The sequence below is a fragment of the Rana temporaria genome, chromosome 6 (genome assembly GCF_905171775.1).
Source record: "Rana temporaria chromosome 6, aRanTem1.1, whole genome shotgun sequence".
Classification (NCBI taxonomy): Eukaryota; Metazoa; Chordata; class Amphibia; order Anura; family Ranidae; genus Rana; species Rana temporaria.
The window spans coordinates 200,682,536-200,708,055 of NC_053494.1; the positions used below are offsets into that span (position 1 = coordinate 200,682,536).

The following is a 25,520-nucleotide window of genomic DNA, read 5'->3' on the forward strand; positions in this document are numbered from 1 at the left end:
ACCCAGAAGACATTCTCCGCATTGCTTTGTGGCGTCACACGACACCCGTGTTTAATGCGGTGCGATACCGAGTATGATAAGCGCGGGACAGAGACCCCGGTGGCAGGCGGCGTGCTACGACAGGCTCACACGTCCCGTGTCCCCGTCTGTCCCGGGGGGGGTCATTCCGCCCGTCAGTAGCCGGTGTGATGGATGGCAGACCACTGAAATGCTGCGATTATGTCGGAAGTGATAGGACAGGAATGCGCCGCTCACATCCATCCCCGCCGTGGGGGTTGTGCTCAAACCATTACGTTATCTTTATACCCAACAAAAAAAAAATCTTTCGCCCACCCCGACATACCGATCTGTACCAATCAATGGCTGGCGCGGCCGCCCCACGCTCCTAACTATGAAATGTATCCCGGAGGAGGGGGGCGTAGCTGGCTGTTTTGCTTCTTTTCCACCTGTCCCCACATCGCACCCTCTCTCCGCCGCTCGCTCCGTCCTCTCCTGTCTGTGTCTGCGGCTCCTGACAGAATCAGCTGCTCCAACATTTTATCTGGGACTAAAATTAGGATTGTCCCCCGGGCGAGGAGGAGCCGTGCCTGACTGTGTCCGTGCGAGAGGGCCCCCAGCGACCAGCCAAGGGCCACCCCAGACACCCCGGCAAGACCCCCAGACAGGTTCCCACGCACCAGATTGGACTGAGTTCGGCGGGCCCCAGAGGGTTTGTGGCCCCCGGAGGGTGGGGGGGTCCGTTCTAACTCCAGGCAAAAGCTTCAACATCTCAGAAGGTAAAAAGAGGATGGTGTGAATTCTTACTTTATAACGGTGGAGGATTCACTATGTGGGGGCCGATGGGTGAATCTTCTTTGATTTAAAACGCAGCAGGTGAATGTTGTTTGTGATTGGAATCTCTGTATTGTATGCTGATGGGTGAATCTTCTTTATTGGTAAATAGGACGACTGCTTTTTAAAAATAACAGGTAAACATTATGCGGATGGGTGGCTTCTCCTTATTGGTGAATAGGGCAATTCCTCTTTAAAAAATGACGGGTAAACATGGTGGGCCAGATTCTCAAAGACTTACGTAGGCGTATCAGTAGATACGCTGTCGTAAGTCCGAATCTGCGCCGTCGTATCTTTAAGCGTATTCTGGAAACCAGATACGATTAAATTTGGCTAAGATACAAGCGGCGTAAGGCCTCGTACACACGACCGAGATTCTCTGCAAAAACCAGCAAGAAACTTGCTGGGAGATATTGTTTTGCCGAGGAAACTGTCGAGAAACTCGACGAGCCAAAAAGAGAGCAAGTTCTCTATTTCCTTGACGGAAATGGAGAAAATTGGCTTGTCGAGTTTCTCGACCGCTTCACAAGGAACTTGACGAGCAAAACGATGTGTTTCGCCAGTCGAGTTTCTCGGTCGTGTGTACGAGGCCTAAGTCTCCTACGCCGTTGTATCTTAGGGTGCATATTTACGCTGGACGCTAGGTGGCGCTTCCGTTGTTTTCCGCGTCGGATATGCAAATGAGCAAGATACACCGATTCACAAACGTACTTAGTGAGTGAGTGAAAAACGTATATAGCGCTGCACATGCGAACTAAATCGCCTTGTTGACCATTTCTCCTTTGACCTCAGTTACGCAATTAGTTACGCCGTTTACGTAAGACATACGCCGGCGTAAAGATAAAGCAGGTCTCTAGGTGGCGCAGCCCATGCAAAGTATGGACGCCGGAACAAGCGTATCTTTTTACGTTGTTTGCATAAGTCGTACGCGAATAGGGCTGTGCGTAAGTTACGTTCACGTCGTAGGCAGTGTTCGACGTATCTTAGGCATTCTATCCGACGCATGCGCGCTGGGATACGTCCATGGACGGCACACGCGCCGTACGTTCAAAACGTCATTTACGTGGGGTCATGCTTTATTTCCATAAAACACGCCCACCTCTTCACAATTTGAATTAGGCGCACTTACGCCGGCACATTTACGCTACGCCGCCGTAACTTAAGACGCAAGTGCTTTGTGAATACAGCACTTGCCTCTCTAAGTTGCGGCGGCGTAGCGTAAATACGATACGCTACACCCGCCCACACTTACGCCACACCCTACGTGAATCTAGGCCGGTGAATCTGAATTGGTGAATCTTCAATGAAAATGTTGAATAGGACAAATGCTCTATGAAAATGATTGGAGAATTGGGTAAGTCCACCTTTAAAACTGATTGGTGAAGTGGGTGAATCCTCTTTGAAAATGATTGGCGAATGGAACGAATGCTGTTCAAAAATGGCTGTTGAATATGATGAATATTCTTTAAAAATGATTTGTAAAATCGGGTGAATCCTCTTTAAAAATTGATGAATAGGGCATATGGGTTTTGAAAATGATTGGTGAATAGAACGAATGCTTTGTGAAAATGATTGGTGAATAGAACGAATGCTTTGTGAAAATGATTGGTGAATAGAACGAATGCTGTGAAAATGATTGGTGAATGGGATGAATAGTCTTTGAAAATGATTGGTGAATAAGACGTATGCTTTGTGAAAATGATTGGTGAAAAGGGGGAATCTTCTTTGAAAGTGAATGTTGAATAGGATGAATATGCCTTATAAAAAAAATTATTAGTGAATAGGGTGAATCTTCTTTGAAAATGATTGGTGAATAAGATAAATCTTTTCTGAAAATGCTGAGTGAATACTTTTGGAATATGATTGGTGAGTGAATAGGGTGAATGTTGTTTGTGATTGGAATTGGTCTATCGCCAGGGCCGTTTGAAGGAATTTGGGGGCCCCAAGCAAAATGGGGGCCCCCAAGCACCCCCCTCGCATGCAAAGCCTACGTTAGCGCTACACTCATTTTTTTTTCTATTCTTACCTCCCCTTCTTCCCTGTAGGCTGCCACTGTAGCGTGGCCGAGCTCCTCTTCCCGCTGCCTCTTCCCCAGTCCCCTATCAGATAGTGCACTTCCTGTCAGTCCGGCCGGTAACAGGAAACTGAATCTCCTGTACCACGCGCGGTACCCGGCCAGGCTGACAGGACTCCAGGTGGAAGGAAGAGGAGCTCGGCTACATCCTGGAAAGGGGAAGTTGGGGGCCCCAGGCCAGCTCGGGGCCCCAAGCAATTGTTTGTTTTGCCTGTCCTGTAGCGACGGGCCTGTCTATCGCATGCTAATGGCTGAATCTTCTTTATTAGTGAATAGGATGATTCCTTTAAAAAAAAAAATATGGGTGAACATGGTGAATCATTTTTGGTGACTCCTGATGATTGATGAATAGGGTGAATATTCTTTGAAATTGATTGTTGAATAATTTAAATCTTTTCTTAAAATGATAATTGAATACTTTGGAATATGATTGGTGAATAGGGTGAATGTTGTTTGTGATGGGAATCGGTCTATCGTATGCCTAGGTTGAATCGTCTTTATTAGTAAATGGGATGATTCCTTAAAGAATAAAAATATGGTTAAACATGGTGAATAATTTTTGGTGAGTTGGGCGACTCCTCTTTGAAAATGATTGGTGAATAAGACAAATGCTCTATGGAAATATTTGGTAAATTGGGTAATTCCCAAACCATTGGTGAAGTGGGTGAATCCTCCTTGAAAATTATTAAGACATTGTGTGAATCCTCTTTAAAAATGGCTGGTGAATAAGGCGAATGCTTTTTGAAAATCATTGATGAATAGGGTGAATGTTCTTTGAAATTGATTAAGGAATTGGGTGAACCCTCCTTAAAAATGGCTGGTGAATAGTAGGGTGAATGCTTTATAGGGTGAATCTTCTTTGAAATTGGTGAATAAGGCAAATCCTTTCTGAAAATGATAAGAGAATAGGTTGAATCCTTTCGGATGATGATTGTCAAATAGGGTAATAATGACTGAATTGTGTTATTCCCCTTTAAAAATCTGACAGAACGGGGATCTTTCTGTTTACATTGACAGATCCCCGTTCTGTCTATCTGAGGGGCGATCGTGGGTGGCCGGCAGACATATCGGCTGCCGGCCACGCGCATCGGCTCCAGGGGTGCACGCCCCCTAGAGCTCTTATAGCGGCCGACGTACAATGACAGCGATTCGCCCAGGAGAGCCAATCTGCCCTGTACAACTGCAGCGGCTGGTCCTTAAGTGGTTAAAGTGGTTGTAAAGCATTAAGATAAAAAGCCCTCTCTTGTGCAGCAGCCCCCCTCTCTATCCAGCGATTTCCACGAGTGCCTAGTCCATACGGGACTCTCCCCCCTGATTGGCTGAGACACACTGCCACTGCTGTCAAACTCAGTTAGCCAATCAGGAGAGAGGGGGCGGGGCTGAACCACGGCTCTGTGTCTGAATGGACACACGGAGCTGTAGCTCAGTTCAGGTGCCCCCATAGCCAGCTGCTGGCTGTGGGGGCACTCAACAGGAGGGAGGGGCCAGGAGCTCCAGCCAGGGACCCTAGAAGAGGAGGATGGGGGCTGCTCTGTGCAAAACCATTACACAGAGCAGGTAAGTATAACATGTTTGTTATTTTAATAGAAAAGAAAAAACAATACTTTACGGTCACTTCAATAACGCTCTCGGGTAGAGGCACCGCCATTCTTCGGTAAGGGAATCAAAAAGTGAAGCCTTGCGGTTTCACTTCCCGGTTCTCTACTGCGCATGCCCGAGTCGTGCTGCGTGATCCCACTGGTTCCTGCTGTCTTCTGGGACCTGTGTGTCTCCCAGAAGACAGTAGGGGGGACAGAGGAGGCGCCAGGCGGGATGTAGGTCTTTGCGGCGATCTATGCCCGGAAGTGGGAGCAAATACCTGGATTGCACGGGTATCTGCTCCCTCCTCCCCCCTGAAAGGTGCCAAATGTGACACCGGAGGGGGGAGGATTGCGAAAAGCGGAAGTTAAATTTTTGGGTGGAACTCCACTTTAAGAAATGCCTGTGTAATATTGAGGTCTATGGACCTCAAATCGCATCAAAGTCGGACCAAAGTAGTGCAGGGACTACTTTGAAGTCGCTGCGACTTGAAATCGCACAGATATGAATGGTACTCATTGGAAATCATGGGGTACGACTTTTAATGCGACTTTGCAGTCCCAAATCACATGACAAGTCGCAGTCGTAGTGTGAAAGGGGCCTTAGGTGAGGTTAAATTTCATAAAGAATCAGCCTTAAAAAAAGTAAAGTACAATATAACAAAATTGATAGGAAAAAGCGTTACAAAGTATAACATTTCTACAATTTGGTGAACATATTGGGAAACGGAGGAGCAATTTTAATGATAAAAGTTCCTTTTCTTTTATGATTGTTGGGCCGCTGGCGATGTGGTCGGCATTGTGTTGTATGCAGACATTCTATCGTCAGCTGCAGATTATTACTGTAGACAGCTGAAGTAAGACAAGGCTTCCAAAAAGTGAAAATCTTTCCCGCTGGGCAATGAGGACAATTAGCAGCCTGTACAGGGATAACAGAGAGAGATAGGCAGTGAGGACTATTTACAGCATGAGCTCCTTTATTTATAGAGCGCACATAATGCAGTCCTTTACAAAGTACAGAGCCCTAAAGAAGCTTACAGTCTAAGGCCCCTTTCACACGGGCGGCTGTTTTGCCGCAGCTAAAAGCATGTTTATGTTTTGCTGGAATTCAAGACTCCAGGCACAGCGATTAGCTGCATTTGTACACTGCTTTTAGCTGCGGTTGCGTTTAGCCGCGGCACGATATTGAACGGGGATCCGACATGGATCCCTGCCAATACCAAGCACCGTGTCTGGTATGAATCTTGAGGGGGAACTCCACGCCATATTTCAAATAAAAAAACAGCATGGGTTCCCCCTACAGGAGCATACCAGGCCCTTGGGTCTGCTATGGATTTTAAGGAGAACCCCCAAACGGCGAAAAAACGGCGTGGGGTTCCCCCCAAAATCCATACCAGACCCGTGTCCGAGCAGCAGCCCGGCCGATCAGGAAAGGGGGTGGGGACGAGCGAGCGCTCAACATGGGGGGGTAGGTGCTTTGGGGCAGGGGGGCGCCCTGTGGCCCCCCCACCCCAAAGCACTTGTCCCCATGTTGATGAGGACAGGGCCTCTTCCCGTTGGTTGTCAGGGTCTGCGGGAGGGGAGCTCATCGGAATCCGGGAACCTCCTTTAACCCCCCTGACGGTAAACCCGAGCGTGACTCGGGGTTGGTTTTACATGTTAGGATCGGTAAACCCGAGTCACGCTCGGGCTGGACGGGCTTACCTTTCGCTGGATCCACAGGCTTGGTTTACTCACCTTGTCCCTGGATCCAGCGATGCCACCCGCTGTGTGAGCGAGCGGGACCTCCTCGCTCGATTCACAGTCCCCGTGTGACGCCGATCTCCGTTCCCTGCGACGTTACGACGCACGGGGACGGAGAACGGCGCCAAATTCAAAAAAGTAAACAAACACATTACATACAGTATACTGTAATCTTATAGATTACAGTACTGTATGTAAAAAATACACCCCCCCCCCCCCCCCTTGTCCCTAGTGGTCTGCCCAGTGCCCTGCATGTACTTTTATATAATAAAAAAATGTCATTTCTGCCTAAAAACTGTAGATTGTCCAAAAGTGTCCCTTTATGTCAAAAATGGTTTTAGATCAGCTAGAAAACAGCGATAATAAATTATAATCACTTGCAGAAATGTGCGATAGCGATTTGCGGGGAAATTCGTCATAAAAAAAATAAAATAATGACAGCGACAATTCTGCAACTGCAAATTTCAGTGATTTTGAGTTGATTACATTATTGAATAATTTTTATTATAATTAAATTATTATTTGTTATAATTATTTATAATTATTTATTATATTATAATTTATAATTTTGTTTTAAAAAAAAAAATCATACCCGGGATGCCTACAAGACTCTTGCTTGGTCAGATTTAAGTGAGTTATTTCTAAAAATTACAGGCCTACAGTATAAAACGCCAATTTCCTTGCAAAATAAATGTACCGCTTTTGGTACGTAATTCCAGACAGAATCATACCGCCAGGGAGGTTAATAAGAGGGCCCCCAGATGCCAGCCCCCACCTTAGGTGAATGAGTATGGGGTACCCATTCACCTGGTAAATAAGTATGTTTTCTCCTTCACTGATAGGCTCTGATGGTACTGCACTGACGGGCACTGATAAGGTGGCACTGATGGGCACAGATGAGGTGGCACTGATGTGGTGGCATTGATGGGCACTAATATTATTATTATTATTATTATACAGGATTTATATAGCGCCAACAGTTTGCGCAGCGCTTTACATCAGGGAAGACAGTACAGTCACAATACAATTCAATACAGGAGGGATCAGAGGGCCCTGCTCGTTAGAGCTTACAATCTAGAAAATGCGGCACTGATGGGCGGCATGCATAGGCGGCACGGATAGGCGGCATGGATGGGCTTGGATAGGCGGCACGGATAGGTGGCACAGATGGGCACAGATAGGCGGCACGGCTGGGCACGGATAGGCGGCACGGATGGCCATGGATAGGCGGCACGGATGGGCACGGATAGGCGGCACGGATGGGCACTGATAGGCGGCACGGATGGGCACTGATAGGCGGCATGGATGGGCACTGATAGGTGGCACGGATGGGCATAGATGGGCACTATTGTATGTGATTTACTAATGGATGCAATCAGTGCCAAACAATGCCTGCCAATCAGTGATGCCCATTGTGGGCACTGATTGGCATCCATTGCGGCACTGATTGGCATCCATTGCGGCACTGCTTGGCATCCATTTTTTGTGTCCTCATCCCTGGTGGTCTAGGGTGGCATACCTTTATTTTTATTTTTTTAATTCCTGGTGGTCCAGTGGGCATCCCTGGTGGTCCAGTGGGCATCCCTGGTGGTCCAGTGGGCATCCTCGGGGGGGCTGTGTTGATAATCGATCAGCACAAACCCCCCCTGTCACAGGAGCCGCCGATCGGCTCTCCTCTACTCGCGTCTGACAGACGCGAGTGAAGAAAAGCCGATTACCGGCTTTTCCTGTTTACATCGTGATCAGCCGTGATTGGACATGGCTGATCATGTGGTAAAGAGTCTCCGTGAGAGACTCTTTACCTAGATCGGTGTTGCGGGGTGTCAGACTGACACCCTGCAACAACGATCGCCGCGATGCGCGCCCCCAGGGGCTCGCAGCGGCTCAGAATCCTGAGGACATCATATGACGTCCAGTCAGGATTCTACAACCACTTTGCCGACGTCAATTTGTCATTGGCGGGCGGCAAGTGGTTAATGTCCGAACTTTCTGCACTAGGTATATGTAAAAAAAATGAACCAAATTTTCTTTATTTATGTCCACTGAACGATTTATCGATAATTACATGATGGCACTATCGTTTGCGCTCACGACCGAACTTTCGTTTTTTGAAAGTTCGTTCGGACGATTTTTCGTGGAGTGTATGGCCAGCATTAGTCTGGTTGAAAGTCCATTCAGTTCAACCAATAGTAGGAAAAAAAGAAATTTATACAATCCTAAATACACAATCCTATACCCACATTTCATCCAGAGGAAGGCAAAAAAATAAAGCATAATTCAATTTGTTCCAGTGGGGAAAAAATCCTTCCTGATCCCCAGAGAGGTAATCGGATAATCCCTGGATCAACTTTACATATAAATATTAGTATCCAGTTATATTATGTGAATCTAGGAAAGAATTCAGGCCTTTTTAATAACAATCTACTGAGTGATTTTGAGTTTCCTGGGGCAACCACCAGGTACACTGGTCCAAGCAGACAGCAGGCAGCACTCCCCTATTCTCTGGCAGTGGAATGTCATCCCATCTATAGTAGGTCTTTTTGGACCCGTCATCAGGCTTAATGACTTCAGGAACTTAGACTGCTGACCTCCAGCCGTTGCAAAACTACAAGTCCCATCATACCTCTGCCTCTGGGTGTCAGGCTTGTGGCTGTCAGAGTCTTGCTATGCCTCATGGGACTTATAGTTCTGCAACAGCTGGTGGTCCGCTAATTGCATATACCTGCTCTAGACCTAAACAAGCAGTTAACCCTTGCAGTGTGGGCACAACCCCACTTCAAGGGATAATTCTCTAAATTTCCAGAGTTGGGCTTTATGTATAGCCAAGACTTTTTCTTTTTCTAGTTTTGGACAGATTACAGAAGCCTTTTTTTTTTCTTTTTTTTTTTTTTGGTGTTGTCCCTTGTAGAGGTTTCTCTTCACTCCCTGTCCAGGTGATGCAACAAAAGGTGAAAAGAGATCTTTCCAAAATGGTAAAGAATTTGTCAGAAACTATGAATAAGACCGAGACAGAAGTACAGTTAAATCACACTTGTTTAATAATAATAATAAAAAGATAAACAGAGTAAGCGTAGTCAAAACATAACCAGAATTCAGGAACCGGATCGGATAGTCAGCCAAGCCAAATGTCAGAGAGCCAGAGATATACGTAGTAGAACAGCAAGCAGGATCTAGAGCCAAAAGGAACGTCAGCCAAGCAAAGTCTTCAACAGGAACACAGGAGTAATCTCTGTGATGTTAACAAAGACGAAGGCAGAGATCAACTGAGCTGGACGGCTTAGATAGGCAGGACTGACGAGGTAGGATAATCAACAGGTGAGTGTGTTGTGGAGAGATAGGAGTTGGCAATTAGCCGACAACTGAGCGGCCAGCTCAGAGAAGGAAGGGGTGAGCCCAGCCCTGACAGAATTCCAGTCTTCGACAATTGTCACCACAACAAATGTCCTCTTTGGAGACTTTACCCTCAACTCTTGTTTGGGTGACAACCGTAACATTTTTGGATTTCTCATTACTTCATGTCTTGTTGACAATTATAGAGGGTGAGTCACCCCAGCAAAAACTCAGACATCAGCACAAATCTTACAGGGGTTTTCATGCTCTCACACTTTATTCAAAACTGAAAATAAAAGCTTTGGTTGGACACCCCTTGACACACATCTACCTCTCCAGTCCATTCAATGAATCCCACAAGAAAGACAAAGAGATGATAGCGAGGTTTGTGGCTTCAGACACTGGGCCGATATCTCCTTGACTGTTCTCAGAAAATATCTGCTCATCTCTGGGTGACCTGTCTAAAGAGTAGACATGTGCATTAATTTTTGTCCGAATTTCAGGGATTTTCACGTTCGTTTTTAACAAACGATAACAAACGTGCAGAATCTGAAATCCGAAAGATCCGACATAAAAAATGCTTTATTTTCGTATCATTAGGACAACAGTTCGATATAGATAGAAGATTCAACATGATGGTGACAATAGCGATCTGTGTCTAATAAACCTGCGGTCAAATGTGCCTAACCTAACTCTATTAGTCCAAGATTATTCGACATAGAGAGAAAAGATTCGACATTATAGAGACACGAAGATTTGATGAAGCATCTAAAAACATACGGACATTTCCGGTGAAATGCTCCACCCATGGGCTATATAAGAATTCTAATGTTGGTTGACTAGTAATAATAATTAATAAATATAATTACTAGTCATACAACATTAGAATTCTACTATAGCTTGTGGGCATTCGACCGGAAATGTACGATTGCAGCAGTTTAGCTGCTTCGTCGAATCTTCTTAGAACATTCGCCGGACACAATAAGGCCCTGTACACAGGATCAGTCCAAACTGATGAAAACGGACTGAAGTTCAGTTTCATCGGTTAACCGATGAAGCTGACTGATGGTCTGATGTGCCTACACACCATCAGTTTAAAAACCGATCGAGTCCAACGCGGTGATGTAAAACACAACGACGTGCAGAGAAAAATGAAGTTCAATGCTTCCAAGAATGCGTCGACTTGATTCTGAGCATGCCCGGGTTTGGAACCGATGCTTTTGCATACTAACCATCGATTTTGACCTATCGGTCAGGCGTCCATCGGTCCTATTTTAAAGCAAGGCCTACACACGGTCGGTTTGGACCGATGGAACTGAACTTCAGTCCGTTTTCATCAGTTTGGACTGATCGTGTGTACAGGGCCTTAGCCTTCAATAAGAGATTCAACCTTAATTAATTCAGATTTTTGGACGAATGCATTTTTTAACAAAACAAAATAAATAAAAACGAATTTCGGGCATAACTAAATAAATTTATTTTTCGGACGAAAACGAAATTCCGAAACAAAATAATTCAGTGTGCACATGTCTACTAAAGAGTGATGTTCAAAATGTTTTTAGCACAGAATAGGATGACCAATTGACTTATCTTGATCTTGTTGTGACCTAAATACAAGTTTCTATAAACTGTTCCTATTTTTTGTTGGCAGACCGATGGCAGCTGTGTCTCTTCCATCACACAACTCCCACATGGCTCTGGAGATGCCAGGGGGAGCACCCCGCTTTCTGCACTTTCCCCGCTCAGTCACAGCCTCCATCGGCACACATGCTGTCCTGAGATGCCGCATAAGTGGGGATCCCCCACCTTGTGTGCTATGGGAACGTGCTGGGAACGTCCAGCATGAACTGGGTGATAGATGCTACACTCAGCAGGATGGAGATTGGTACCAGCTGGTGATAAGTGACTTACGCCTAGAAGATTCAGGACATTACATGTGTAAGGCCAGTAACTGGGCTGGGGAAGGCTATGCTGGAGCCAAACTTACCGTGACACTCAACAGCACTGTAGTCAATGAACCACATCTTGGTCTACCCACTGAATTGCCACAGTCAACTAAATATGCCACAAATTCTGCGATGGTGTCTTCCAAATCAGAGCCCTCCATTGTATCGTCAGCCGTTGGGCAGAACTGGAACGACAATGTTGACCACAATGGCGACCAAGATTTTCAGCCGCATTTTATACTTATCCCGAGCTCGCAGAGGCTGACCCGTGGACAAAGTGCAGAACTTGCTTGTAGAGTATCAGGAAAACCAGAGCCTGTGATTCGTTGGGAGAAGGACGGGCGTAGCTTGGATGAGATTTGTGATGGGTCACATTACCGATTGTCTCCTGAAGGTCAAACTTTGTACATTTCCCATGTCCGACCACCAGATGCTGGAGTATATGTCTGCCGCGCCAGTAACCCCCTAGGCCAGTGCCTTGCCGCAGCTGTCCTTCTAGTAGAGCCGACTCCAAGGCAAGGGCCAGAACCAGTACCAGGAGACCCCCCGGCCCAGGTGAAAGTGTTCACGGTTAATGAAGGAAAGCACGCCAAGCTTCGCTGCCTGGTGACTGGAAAACCCAGGCCGGAGATTGTCTGGCGTAAGGATGGTCGTGCAGTTAGCCCTGGTCGGAGAACTCTCATTTATGAGGACCGGGATGGTCATTTTACCCTTAAAGTTCTGTTCTGTCGGCAGCAGGACCGAGGCTTGTACATATGCGGTGCCTCCAACTCGGCTGGGAACACATTGAGTGCTGTCATGTTGCATGTGAGAGGTATGTTACTTTAATTGTCATGTTCTAATAACCCTTTCATGACTAAGCCTATTTCTGATATTTGGTGTTTACAAGTTAAAATCCCTATTTTTTGCTAGAAAATTACTTAGAACCCCCAAACATTATATATATATATATATATATATATATATATATATATATATATATATTAGCAGAGAATCTAGAGAATAAAATGGCGATTGTTGCAATATTTTGTCACACGGTATTTGTGCAGCGGTGTTTTAAACGCAACTTTTTGGGAAAAATACACTTTCATGACTTTTAAAAAAAAGGAAACGGTAAAGTTAGCCCAATTATTTTGTATAATGTGAAAGATGATGTTACGCCAAATAAATAGAAACATGTCACGCTTTATAATTGCACGCACTCGTGGAATGGCGACAAAGGACGGTACCTAAAAATCTCCATAGGCGACGTTTACATTTTTTTTTACGGTTACCAGATTAGAGTTACAGAGGAGGTCTAGGGCTAGAATTATTGCTCTTGCTCTGGTGAACGCGGCGATACCTCACATGTGTGATTTGAACACCGTTTACATATGCGGGCGCGACTTCCGTATGCGTTTTCTTTGCTGAGCGAGCTTGCAGGGACACGGAGGCGCTTTAAATAATCTTTTTCTTATTTATTTTGTTTCTTTTTATATTATTAAATTGTGTTTTAAAAAAAAAATGATCACTTTTATTGCTGTCACAAGGATTTTAAACATCCCCTGTGACAGTAATAGGTGGTGACAGGTACTCTTTATGGAGGGATCGGGGGACTAAATTGACTTCCAATCCCTCCTTTGCACTTCAAAGTATTCAGATTGCCGAAAACGGCGATTCTGAATACTGTGATTTTTTTAAATCAAGTGCCATTGGCAGCCGAGTAAACCGGAAGTGACGTTGTGACATCTCTTCCATGTTTAGGCTTCATTTCCATGGACGTTTTTACAGCCACTTTTCTGAACTTTTTTTGCAGCTTAAAAACGACTCTCTGGATTTTAGTCCACTCTTCTTTACAGATCTTTGCTAAATCCCTAAAGTTTTTTGGTTGTCCTTGGAAACTCGAAGTTTCAGCTCCCTTCATAAATTTTCTATAGGATTAAGGTCTGGAGACTGGCTAGGCCACTCTATGACCTTAATGTGCTTCTTCTTGAACCACTCCTTTGTTGCCTTGGCGGTATGTTTTGGGTCATTGTAAGACCCATCCACGACCCATCTTCAGTGTTCTGGCTGAGGGAGGAAGGTTCTCATCCAAGAATTTACAAAACATCACCCAGTCCATTATCCCCTCAATGCGGAAAAGTCGGCCTGTACCTTTAGCAGGCAAAACAGCCCCAAAGCATATTGTTTCCACCTAAGTGCTTGACTGTAGGGATGGTGTTCTTAGGGTCATAATCAGTATTTTTCTTCCTCCAAACATGGTCATGGTGTTCTGAAAGTGTGTATGGTGTCCTGGAAGGTGTATGACAGCCTAAGCCTGGCTTCAACCAGGCCCCACCCCCAACGCGTTTCACTCTATTCACGAAGCTTGATTCCAGATGACTAAGCCCCGGGGGCGCAGTGAAACGTGTCGGGTGTGGCTTGGTGGGAGCCCCGCCTGAGGCTGTCATGCACTTTCTTACTGAGTTTTGCAGAGATGTATGATTTCCAGGTCTTACTCTAGCTACTTTTTTTTTTAAAAAGGTTTGATCTACATGACTATAGCATAGGATTAATGTTGTAAACACCTCCATGCAGGATAATGGTTTTTCCCAACCCCTGACACTGGACAGCTTGGTCTGTATGTAAAGGTGGAGAAAATTATAGTAAAGGCAGGCATGTGAAACAAAAAAAAAAAACTCACATACTAAATACTATAATTACAGGTATCAATCCCATACAGTAACCAGGCAACTAGCCATTTTAAAAAAGGGAGGACTATAATCAAAGCCTAAATATCTCTCTTATGATGAGTATCATTTAACCCTTTTTTTCCACACGTGTTTAACAATAACATACAGAGCCATTTACAATTCTGTCCCGAGCTACATCACCAATCTTATCTTCAAGTATCACCCAAACCGTCCTCTCCGCTCCTTCAAAGACCTTCTGCTCTCTAACTCCCATGTCTCCTCCTCCCATGCTCACCTCCAGGACTTCTTCAGAGCCTCTCCCATCCTTTAGAACTCACTACCCCAATCTGTCCGGTTATCTCCTACTCTTTCTACTTTTAGGCGATCCCTGAAAAGTCATCTCTATAGGGAGGCCTATCCTTCCTCCAGCTAACAACCAAATCTTCTACTTCCCTCATCATCCCTCACAGTCCCTACCTTTTTGTTTCACCAACCCCTCCCCAACCCCTTAGCAGAAACACAAGATCTCCATTTTCCTCTCTGACAGAACAGCAGCCTGCCTTGTTTAAATAGGCAGACCGCCATTCTGCCTCTCCAACATCGCGTCCACCGGACCCGCTTATTGGCTCCCGTTGTGTCCAATGACAGCGGGAGCGGGTCACCGACAGCACGCTTGTGCGCCCCAGAAAAAGACAATGTACAGGTACGTTGTTTCGCACAGCTGGGGCGCCCTGCCTCAGTAAATGTGTGGTGGGCAGTCTGGAAGCGGTTAAAAAAGTCAGCACAGGTTTCCTTTAAATAATACATCCACCCTTATGTTTTATTATCTCTTTAGGAATTTGGCAGCAACCTCTCATGCCATAGCTCCTGTCTCTGTTACCCCACCCTTGAATTTTTGTGTGTTCCCACTCTTTTTGTCACATTCTTTGTAATATAAAGTTACATCCAAGCTGGAGAGAGAGGGACCCATTTGTAGCGACCGAGGCCGCTCTGCAAATCTCAACAGCAGGGAGTTAGCCACTGGGGAGAAAAAATATGCCCCGTACACACTCTCGGAATTTCCGTCGGAATAAACTCGGATTTTTCTGACGGAATTCAGTTCAAACTGTCTTGTATACACACTGTCACACCAAATTCTGACCGTCCAAAACGTAGTGACGTACAACAGTACGACGGGCCGAGAAAAATTAAGTTCAATGCTTCCGAGCATGCGTCAAATTGATTCTGAGAATGCATGTTTTTTTTCTCTGTCGGAGTTCCATACAGACGAACGGAATTTCCAATAGGATTTTTTTTCATCGGAAAAAAGGAGAACATCTTCTCTTTCTAAGTCCGTTGGGATTTCCGAAGGAAAAACACTGATGGGGCACACACACGATCGGAATATCCGATGAAAAAATTCCGTCTGACTTTTTCTATCGGAAATTCCGATCGTGTGTACAAGGCATAAGAGTAAATTCTCGGGCCTCTACCAATACCTAAGTATCCATTTTAGGTGGATGGACCCTTTAACCACTAGACAACCACAATCTGTAGATTAACATTACAGTCCCTGATGCGAGAATGTTTATCTAAGTTGAGGCTATCAACTTGAAGCATGTTCCTAGTTTTGACAGCTACCAGTCACAGACTAACATTTGAGATCCACACAGGGTGGTTCCTGACCATGGTAATTACATGCAGATTCCAGCCTGCAGAGGGCACTGTTCCTCACTCTCTCTCTGTGCACAGGCTTTTGACAGAGAAAGGAGAAGAGCGTTAGGCCTCGTACACACGACCGAGTTTTTCGGCAAAAACCAGCAAGAAACTTGCTGTTTTGTTTTTTTTTTTGCCGAGGAAACCAGTCGTGTGTACATTTTTCGACGAGGAAACTGTCGAGGATCTCGTCGAGCCAAAAAGAGAGCATGGTCTCTTTTTCCTCAACGGGAATGGAGAAAATTGGCTCGCCGAGTTCCTCGACAGCCTAACAAGGAACTCGACGAGCAAAACGATGTGTTTCGCCCGCCGAGTTCCTCGGTCGTGTGTACGAGGCCTCAGAAACCATTAGACCCCTTTCACACTGGGTCATTTTGCAGGCGCTATTGCGCTAAAAATAGCAACTCCAAAGCAACCTGAAACAGCCGCTGCTGTGTCTCCAGTGTGAAACCCCCGAGGGCTTTCACATTGGAGCAGTGTGCTAGCAGGACGGTAAAAAAAGTCCTGCTACCTGCATTTTTCGAGCGGTGAAGGAGCGGTGTGTATATCGCTCCTCCATTGCTCATGCCCATTGAAATTAATGTTTTTTAACCCTTTCTCTGCCCTGCTAGAGGCCGAATAGCGCCGCAAATCCGACGGTAAAGCGCCAATAAAAATAGCGGCGTTTTACCGCCAACGCACCTCCCGCTCCAGTGTGAAATTTTTATTTGATTTGTCCTCCTATGTGGGACACTGGAAACAAGACCTTTTGACCTCTATAGAATCGAAGGACAGGAGCAAGGACTGATCAAGAGTACTGTAGTAAAATGTTCATTTAGTACCACTATTTTGGATCAGCCTACAAGGTTCTCTTTCAGTGATACTGGGTCCCAGGCCGTAGAGCTCATGCAAACTCAAACTATTATGCTTTTTTCTATGTTCTTATTATAAAAAGTTAGGCATACTCCGGTTAGGCCTGTTATCCCTTATTAAAAGTGTTATTAAAAGTGTCCTGCTGCTTGACAATTTTACATGGCTGTTTCCTCTGTAGTATCTTAATTACTGTAGTAAAGACCCAGCCTATGTTCCTTGTCTCTAATAAATGTAGGTCTAGCCTTGCTATTTAAAATTGCCCTACTATTGGCCAATTGTACACTGCTGTGTCATCGGAGGTTTCATAACTCCTTTAGTAAAAACACTCGCCTTTACTTCACCACCCTAATGCATTTTGACCAGTTCTCCCTCATTAAAATTATCCTACTGGTCATATTTACACTTCTGTATCCTCTGTAGTGTCTTAAAGAGTAAGTCCACTTTTGTTAAGAAAAAACATTCACCTCTGGGTGATCTGTGTACATTGCAGGGATTTTAACAAACTTTTTGCAGATTCCTACCTTTTGTTAGTCTAAAGAAAGAGCTGTTTGTTGGTGTCCATGTGCAAGAGGAATATAAAGGGAGTGCTTTCATGTAGTAAAACCCTAGCCTGTACTCTTTTAGCCAGATTCAGGTACAGTTACGACGGCGAATCAGTAGATACGACGTCGTAACTCCGAATCCGCGGCGTGAGATACGCTTAAATGTTGCTAAGATACGACTGGCGTAAGTCTCCTACGCCGTCGTATCTTAGCTGTCTATTTACGCTGGCCGCTAGGGGCGTGTACGCTGATTTACGCCTAGAATATGTAAATAAGCAAGATACGCCTATTCACGAACGTACGCTTGCCCGTCGCAGTAAAGATACGCCGTTTACGTAAGGCGTTTTCAGGCGTAAAGATAAACCACCAAAAAGATGGCGCAGCCAATGTTAAGTATGGACGTCAGAACCGCGTCGAATTTTTCAATTTTTACGTCGTTTGCGTAAGTCGTCCGTGAATGGGGCTGGCCGTAATTTACGTTCACTTCAAAACCAATGAGTCTTTGAGGCGTAATTTGGAGCATGCGCACTGGGTTACGTCCACGGACGGCGCATGCGCCGTTCGTTCAAAACGTCATTTACGCGGGGTCATGCTTAATTTATATAAAACACGCCCACCTCTTACACATTTGAATTAGGCGCGCTTACGCCGGCACATTTACACTACGCCGCCGTAACTTAGGACGCAAGTTGTTTGTGAATACTGTAATTGCCTCTCTAACTTACAGCGGCGTAGCGTATATGAGATACGCTACGCCTGCCTAAAGTTAGGCATGTCTACCTGAATCTGGCTATTTGTCTCTAGCAAATTTGGGCCTAGCCTTGCTATTTAAAATTTTCCTGCTGCTGGCCGATTTTACACTTCTGTGTAATCTGCAAATGTAACCATATTGCTACACTTAGAGGCACCTCTCTTCTCTTTTATACTCAGTTGTGACATGCCGCTACTTGTATATCAAGACATTGCTTGTATATCATCCAAATTTATTGAACATTTTTGCTTGTCTTGCAAAACACTCTCAAACCAAGTACTCTTAAACCAAGGTTTTACTGTATCTTTTGTAGATAATAAAAAAAAATTGTAAGACAATATTGCCAAAAGTAAGCCTTGCCCCCAACCCCCCCCCCCCCCTTTTCTTCCTTTGTCTGTAAGGAGAATATGGAACATAGGAGGTAAAATTATTTAGGTAGACCACCAAGTCATAAAGTTATAGAGTTTTTCTCCCACACATAAGACTGTTCGATACTAATCAATTATGCCTCTTCTTGCCCCACAGAGGTAGGTGACCGTTTCCCCACCCCGTTGAGAGACATAGCCGTCAGAGAAGGTCAGGACGCAGTGCTGGAATGTTCAGTTCCCGAGGGAGCCCGTGCCTCTTGGTACCTGGAAGATCAGAGACTTCACCCAGGAAAGCGGCACCAGATGGAAGAACACGGACCCATTAGGCGACTGATCATTCGAGGAGCTCGGACAGATGATGACGGGGTGTATGTGTGCCAGACTCACAGAGGGGCGCAGAGTATTGCAGAGGTTGCAGTCAGAGGTGAGGTCCAATTTTCCATAACTTGATTTGACTTTATTTCTCATTTCTCTGTGTTGCTTAGAGCTGTTGCACATGCTCAGTTGATGGGGAGGGGCACATTATGCATCAGTCTAGCACAGGAGTCTTAAACTGGAGGCCATTACACTGTTGTAAAACTACAAGTCCCATCATGCCTCTGCCTGTAGAGAGTCATGCTTGTAACTGTCAACCTTGCAATGCCTCATGGGACTTGCAGTTTTCAACAGCTGTAGGCAGGCCCGGATTTACTCCCTTTGCCTCCCCAAGGCCGGGTCCTTCAATGCCGCCCCTGCCTGTGCAGTACAGGGGGGGACATTATCCGCCGGGGGACTTTTTCGGCAGGACACTGGGAAGCAGGGGGGATGCTGCTGCCGAAAATGACATTGAGAACTGGGGGGAGGGGGGATGTTGCTGCCAAAAATGACATTGATCATTGGGGGGGGGGGGGTGCTGCTGCCGAAAATTACATTGAAAACCATCTCACCTCCTCTTCCCTCTGTTTTCTTTCCTCTCACCATCCGTGACATGACAGGGGGGGAAATGAAAGTGTCCTCTCCTGTCAGCTGCAGTGCCGCCCCTGCACCCACTGCCGCCCCGAGGCCTGGCCTTGTTGGCCTTGTCTGAAATCCGGCCCTGGCTGTAGGGCCGCCAGTATGAGACCCCTGATCCAGGATATAATGAGGAGCGCTGGTTCTGTGTTGCCATCTAATGATCAAAATTCGCGCAGCACTTATCCCAACGTTCATTCTTTTTTTGGAGAGTTTCCACTACCATGTGATGTTTTTGCCGGTGTTGTATCGATATGTGCCCGCTGTCGAAAAGTGCCCGGGCATGCACAGAACGGAAGGCTGCTCCAGCTGAGTTGCTGATAAGCTAGAGTGACGTCCCATAGCGCATGCACACATCATAGGAGCCTTTTTCCGATGGGCGATACCATTTCTCGGCCAGAGTTTAATGCTATGCAAACAGCGGAGGGACACTGTATTTGTCATATTGGGCCTTGCTGTTGCGCCGCGGATTTACAGCGGGGCACAATCTGACATCTACGATGTCCCTCCGCTCTTAGGATAGCTTTCAATTGTGCCTGTGAAATGTTATCACCCGTCAAACACTTCTACGGTGTGCGCTGGCGCTATGGTGACTTAATTCCAGTTGATCGGCAACTCAGCTGGAGTGCCCTTCCATTCTGCCCATGCACGGGCACTTTTCGACGGAGGGCACATATCGATAGAACACCGGCATGGCACGATAGAAAAGCCTATTTATTAGCAGAGCTCTGGGAAAAAAAAAATGTTTTACTCCAATTGGGTCATTCAAAATGTATGTTTAAATACTGCCAGTAAGGCAACCACGGGTTGCAGGAAATAAATTTGCATGATTCCCTCATCAACACAGACAGTGATAAGACAGGAGAAGGCAGTGATTATTGCTAGCCGCTATAGCAGCCACTAGCGATAGTCGCAAGGGAGTTAGGCAGGCTGGTTGTACTGAAGTCGATCGATCAACTTAATACTTTCAGCCTGCCCATTAACAGTTTAAATTTCGTCCGGCTCCTGCTGAACTGGCCGAGATTCGAACCGTGTATGGCTAGCCTTATGCCTCGTACACACGACCGCGATTTCCGACAAGAACGGAAAACGGCTGAAATTTGTCTTGCATACACTCGGTCACACTAATCTTGTCTGAAATTCCCAACGTCAAGAACGCGGTGACGTACAACACGTACGACGAGCCGAAATCAATGAAGTTCAATAGGCTGTAAACTAGTTCCTGGTTCCGCTCAATGGAACGTATGCATCATTTCCGGCATGTAGTCTAGGTCACGCCCTGACTAGTTTCGACATTCATTGACTTCAACGGAGGGCGGAGCCTGGGGATTAGCGGGTGATTTCAGCGTGACACGCCGATCGGATGATACGATCGGAGGATACGATCTGGTGACTTTTTTATTTCCATGTTAATGATTATTTGTGCAATGTACGTATAATGTATAGGGGAACTTTGTGCAGGGGGCTTCTTTTTACAAATAAACAGGATTACGCTATGGTTGCCTCTTCTGTGTTTGTTTGTTATATCTGAGGCTCAATCCATCCAAGTGGCTCCTTGATAGAAGCAGACCGCAGTAGTGTATATTTGATGAATATATTTCATTGAAAGGCCAGCTATTCAAGTCATTTTGCTGAGTTTGAACCCCTATGGGGAGAGTGTTCACAAGTGGTGGATCTGGAGTGTGGTGGAAGGTGCACACTTTAAATCTCTTTAGGAACCCTGCCTGGACATTGCCTGAAGCACTTCTGTGTGTTTTTCGTTTATCACAAACAACTGTATGGTGGTGTTGGCCACTATTGATATCCAACAACAGCGCTGTTTGTAATCTACTACTGAGACAGACTTTGTTTATGTTTTTAGTTTTTTGATTATTCTTTTTATCTTTGCTTTATTTTAAACAGCTGCTAGCCCCAATGTTTTATTTTGGCTTGTTTAAGAGTCATAGGGAAATTATAATTAGCCTCAATATATACCCCGCATGTTGGGTCTTGTATGCTTAGCCACAGGGTGTTCTCTCTCTCAGTGTTGTCTCTCTGCACCCTTCAACATGCTCTCTCTCTCTGAACCCCTCAGTGTCCTCTCTCTCTGCACCCCTCAGTGTGCTCTCCCTCTCTGCACCCCTCAGCGGGCTCTCTCCCTCTGAACCCCTCAGTGTGCTCTCCCTCTCTGCATCCCTCAGCGGGCTCTCTCCCTCTGCATCCCTCAGCGGGCTCTCTCCCTCTGCATCCCTCATCGGGCTCTCTCCCTCTGCATCCCTCATCAGGCTCTCTCCCTCTGCATCCCTCATCAGGCTCTCTCCCTCTGCACCCCTTAGTGTGCTCTCCCTCTCTGCACCCCTCATCGGGCTCTCTCCCTCTGCATCCCTCATCAGGCTCTCTCCCTCTGCACCCCTCATCGGGCTCTCTCCCTCTGCATCCCTCATCAGGCTCTCTCCCTCTGCACCCCTTAGTGTGCTCTCCCTCTCTGCACCCCTCATCGGGCTCTCTCCCTCTGCATCCCTTATCAGGCTCTCTCCCTCTGCACCCCTCAGCGGGCTCTCTCCCTCTGCATCCCTCATCGGGCTCTCTCCCTCTGCATCCCTCATCAGGCTCTCTCCCTCTGCATCCCTCAGCGGGCTCTCTCCCTCTGCATCCCTCATCAGGCTCTCTCCCTTTGCACCCCTCAGCGGGCTCTCTCCCTCTGCATCCCTCATCGGGCTCTCTCCCTCTGCATCCCTCATCAGGCTCTCTCCCTCTGCACCCCTCAGCGGGCTCTCTCCCTCTGCATCCCTCATCAGGCTCTCTCCCTCTGCATCCCTCAGCGGGCTCTCTCCCTCTGCATCCCTCAGCGGGCTCTCTCCCTCTGCATCCCTCAGAATGCTCTCTCCCTCTGAACCCCTCAGTGTCCTTTCTCTCTCTGCACCCCTCAGTGTTCTCTCTTTGCACCCCTCAGCATGCTTTCTCCCTCTGCATCCCTCAGTGTGCTCTCTCCCTCTGCATCCCTCAGAATGCTCTCTCCCTCTGCATCCCTTAGAATGCTCTCTCCCTCTGCATCCCTCAGAATGCTCTCTCCCTCTGCATCCCTCAGAATGCTCTCTCCCTCTGCATCCCTCAGAATGCTCTCTCCCTCTGCATCCCTCAGAATGCTCTCTCCCTCTGCATCCCTTAGAATGCTCTCTCCCTCTGCATCCCTCAGAATGCTCTCTCCCTCTGCATCCCTCAGCCGGCTCTCTCCCCCTGCATCCTTCAGAATGCTCTCTCCCTCTGCATTCCTCAGTGTGCTCTCTCCCTCTGCATCCCTCAGTGTGCTCTCTCCCTCTGCATCCCTCAGCATTCTCTCTCCCTCTGAACCCCTCAGTGTCCTCTCTCTCTCTGCACCCCTCTGCGTGATAACTCTCCATCTGCATCCCTTTAGTGTGCTCTCTCCCTCTGCGTCCCTTTAGCGTGGTCTCTCCCTCTGCATCCCTCAGCATGCTCTTTCCCTCTGCACCCCTCAACGTGCTCTCTCCCCCTTTGCACACCCCAATGTGCTCTCCTTCTCTGCATCCCTCAGCATGCTCTCTTTCTCTGCACCCCTCAGCGTGCTCTCTCTGCACCACTCAGTGTTCTCTCTCTGTACCCTCAGCAGACTCTCTCTGCAGCCCTCAGCGTGCTCTCTCTGCACCCCTCAGCGTGCTCTCTCTGCACCACTCAGTGTTCTCTCTCTGTACCCTCAGCAGGCTCTTTCTCTGCGGCCCTCAGCGTGCTCTCTCTGCACCACTCAGTGTTCTCTCTCTGCACCACTCAGCATGCTATCTCTGCACCCCTCAGCATACTCTCTCTCTCTGCACTCTTAGTTGATTACATGATGTCACCTGTTTGGCGGGTTTGTTTGTAATTCAAATGTGTATTCAGCTGTTCTATTTTAAGCAATTGAGTTGTTAATGATTTTAATGAATATACTATCAACAGCTATCAGCCACCAACATCTGTTACACCAACTTAATTTGTAAGAGCCTTTTGCTCTTTGTCCTTTACACACACAGCTGTCATTATGGCTTCTATAAAATGCCTAAAAACATGCCTATTTTTAGATGTGTTGTCAGCTGCCTTTTTAAGCGAGGATCCAATGGCTTAATGTTAATGCTAAGTGCTGGAAACATGCTAAAAGAAGATGAAAACAGTCAAAGTGTCACCCTATCCACTGCCCGGCCACTTTCCCAGTGCTTGTGTGAGGCCGAGCCAAGAGAAGACAGAGCGGACCCACCTGAAGAACAGACAAGAAGCTGAACTATTTTAGTCGTGCCGTCACTTTCAACAGGGGCTTAACTCAACTCAAGACAAAATCAACAAGACCACATTGACCTACTGCAGGGGTTTGCAGACTTTCTAAACAAAGGGACAATTTACCGTCCTTCAGGCATTCAGGGGGCAAGACCAGGGCCTTTGGGAGTTGAAAACTCCCCGGTTTCAGTGGGGGTAAACCGTGTCCCATCATTAATATCAGTGGCAGGAATAGCGTACCCATTGCTGCTCTCAATGGGAGAAATAGTGCCCCATCATTGTTGTCATCGGGAGGAATGGTGCCCAATTACTGGTGTCAGTGGGAGCAATGGTGCCCTGTCATTGGTGTCAGTGTGGGGAATGGTGCCCTATCATTGGTGTCAGTGGGAGGAACAGGAGCCCCAAAGGCTGACAAAAAAGGGAAAGGACCTCATCTAGTCCCCAGGGTGCAGTTTGGAGACCATTGACCTAGTGCAACAAAATTGGTCAACTTAAAGTGGAGGTTCACCCTAAAAACGTTTTTTTTTACAATACAGCCAGCATAGTAAGGACATTTCATTTCGGCATGTTTTTTTTTCTCTGTACTTACCTTTATATCCTGATTTTGTCCAGGGCTTCCGCGTTCTGATGACTCTGGGACTGGGCGTTCCTATCCCAGCCTCAGGGTTCCGATGACTGCGGGACTGGGCGTTCCTATCCTTCCGTTGGATGATTGACGGCTTGTGAAACAGGTGACCTGTCGCACAACGCACATCATCAGATTTACGGAAATAGCTGAGCTGTGAGTCGGCACTATACGGCGCCTGCGCCCGCCGTGTAGAGCTCACTGCGCAGGCGCCGTATAGTGCTGACTCGCAGCTCGGGTATTTCCCGACATCTGGTGACGCGCGTTGTGCGACAGGTCACCTGTTTCACAAGCCGTCAATCATCCAACAAAAGCATAGGAACGCCCAGTCCTGCAGTCATCGGAACCTGGAAGCCCTGGAGAAAAACAGAATATAAAGGTATGTACAGAGAAAAAAAAAACGCTGAATGTAAATGCTGGCTCTAATGTGTGTAAAATTACAATTTTTTTTTGGGTGAACCCCCGCTTTAAGATCAAATAATTAGATGAACTTACAATGATCAAGATGGACAACTAATAACATCCAGCAAGAAGAAACAAGACCCTTTGTTAACATGTTACAGCATTGCTGGTCCTGCTAAGCCTACCATTGGCCACGGCAATAGGGCTCCTGGATTCAGCACATAAGGATCTCTGTTTTTGGCCACGGATAACCACAGTATATCCATATTATTGTAAGTCTATCAAATTATTTGATTTTCTCTGCCAGAACTGAAATTAATCCAGTGTGCCTAATTCAGTCTTCTTCAGGCTATAAAGAATCCCGGAGTGTTTCCTCAGATAAAAACTGGTAAAAAAAGGTTCTGGACCCCCCAAAAATGTCCTTAAAGGGGTTGTAAAGGTTTGTTTTTATTTTCTAAATAGGTTCCTTTAAGCTAGTGCATTGTTGGTTCACTTACCCTTTCCTTCCATTTCCCTTCTAAACCTATTTAGAAAATAAAAAACGAACCTTTGCAACCCCTTTAAGTTGGTAGCTCTTGCCAACTTAAAGAGGAGCTCCAGTCTCTGGCACAGAACGCTGTAGCTATCTACCCGAGAGTGGGAGCTGGTACCTGTCAAAACCAAGTAACCGCTCCCCCCAAAAAAGTGCAAAATGTGGTAGTGGGGGGGGGGGGGATGCAAATAAGTGGAACTTCACCTTTTGGGTGAAGTTCTGCTTTAACCTCGGCCACTCAGACAACACTAAATGGTGGATGATCTCACTGGGTAGGAACCTCCCAACTTGAGAAGTTTTTGGTGAACAGAAGGAATAGGCCACCAAACGATCAGCTCAAAAGTCCAATGTCTTTATCCTTGGCAGTAT

The 25,520-nt window shown here is 46.5% G+C and overlaps 1 protein-coding gene across 2 annotated transcripts in view; it reads left to right on the forward strand.

Annotated features, from left to right (window-relative positions):
- Positions 1-519: 519 nt before the first annotated feature.
- OBSL1 (obscurin like cytoskeletal adaptor 1) overlaps positions 520-25,520 on the forward strand; it is a 152,282-nt gene continuing 127,281 nt past the window's right edge. Inside the window, exons 1-3 of one of the 2 annotated variants that reach the window (XM_040358074.1) lie at positions 520-776; positions 11,207-12,315; positions 18,518-18,784. In XM_040358074.1, coding sequence (XP_040214008.1) covers positions 11,211-12,315; positions 18,518-18,784 — 1,372 coding nt within the window. In that variant the 5' untranslated portion in view covers positions 520-776; positions 11,207-11,210. The remainder of the gene's footprint in view (positions 777-11,206; positions 12,316-18,517; positions 18,785-25,520) is intronic. The other variant, XM_040358076.1, reaches the window with a different exon arrangement.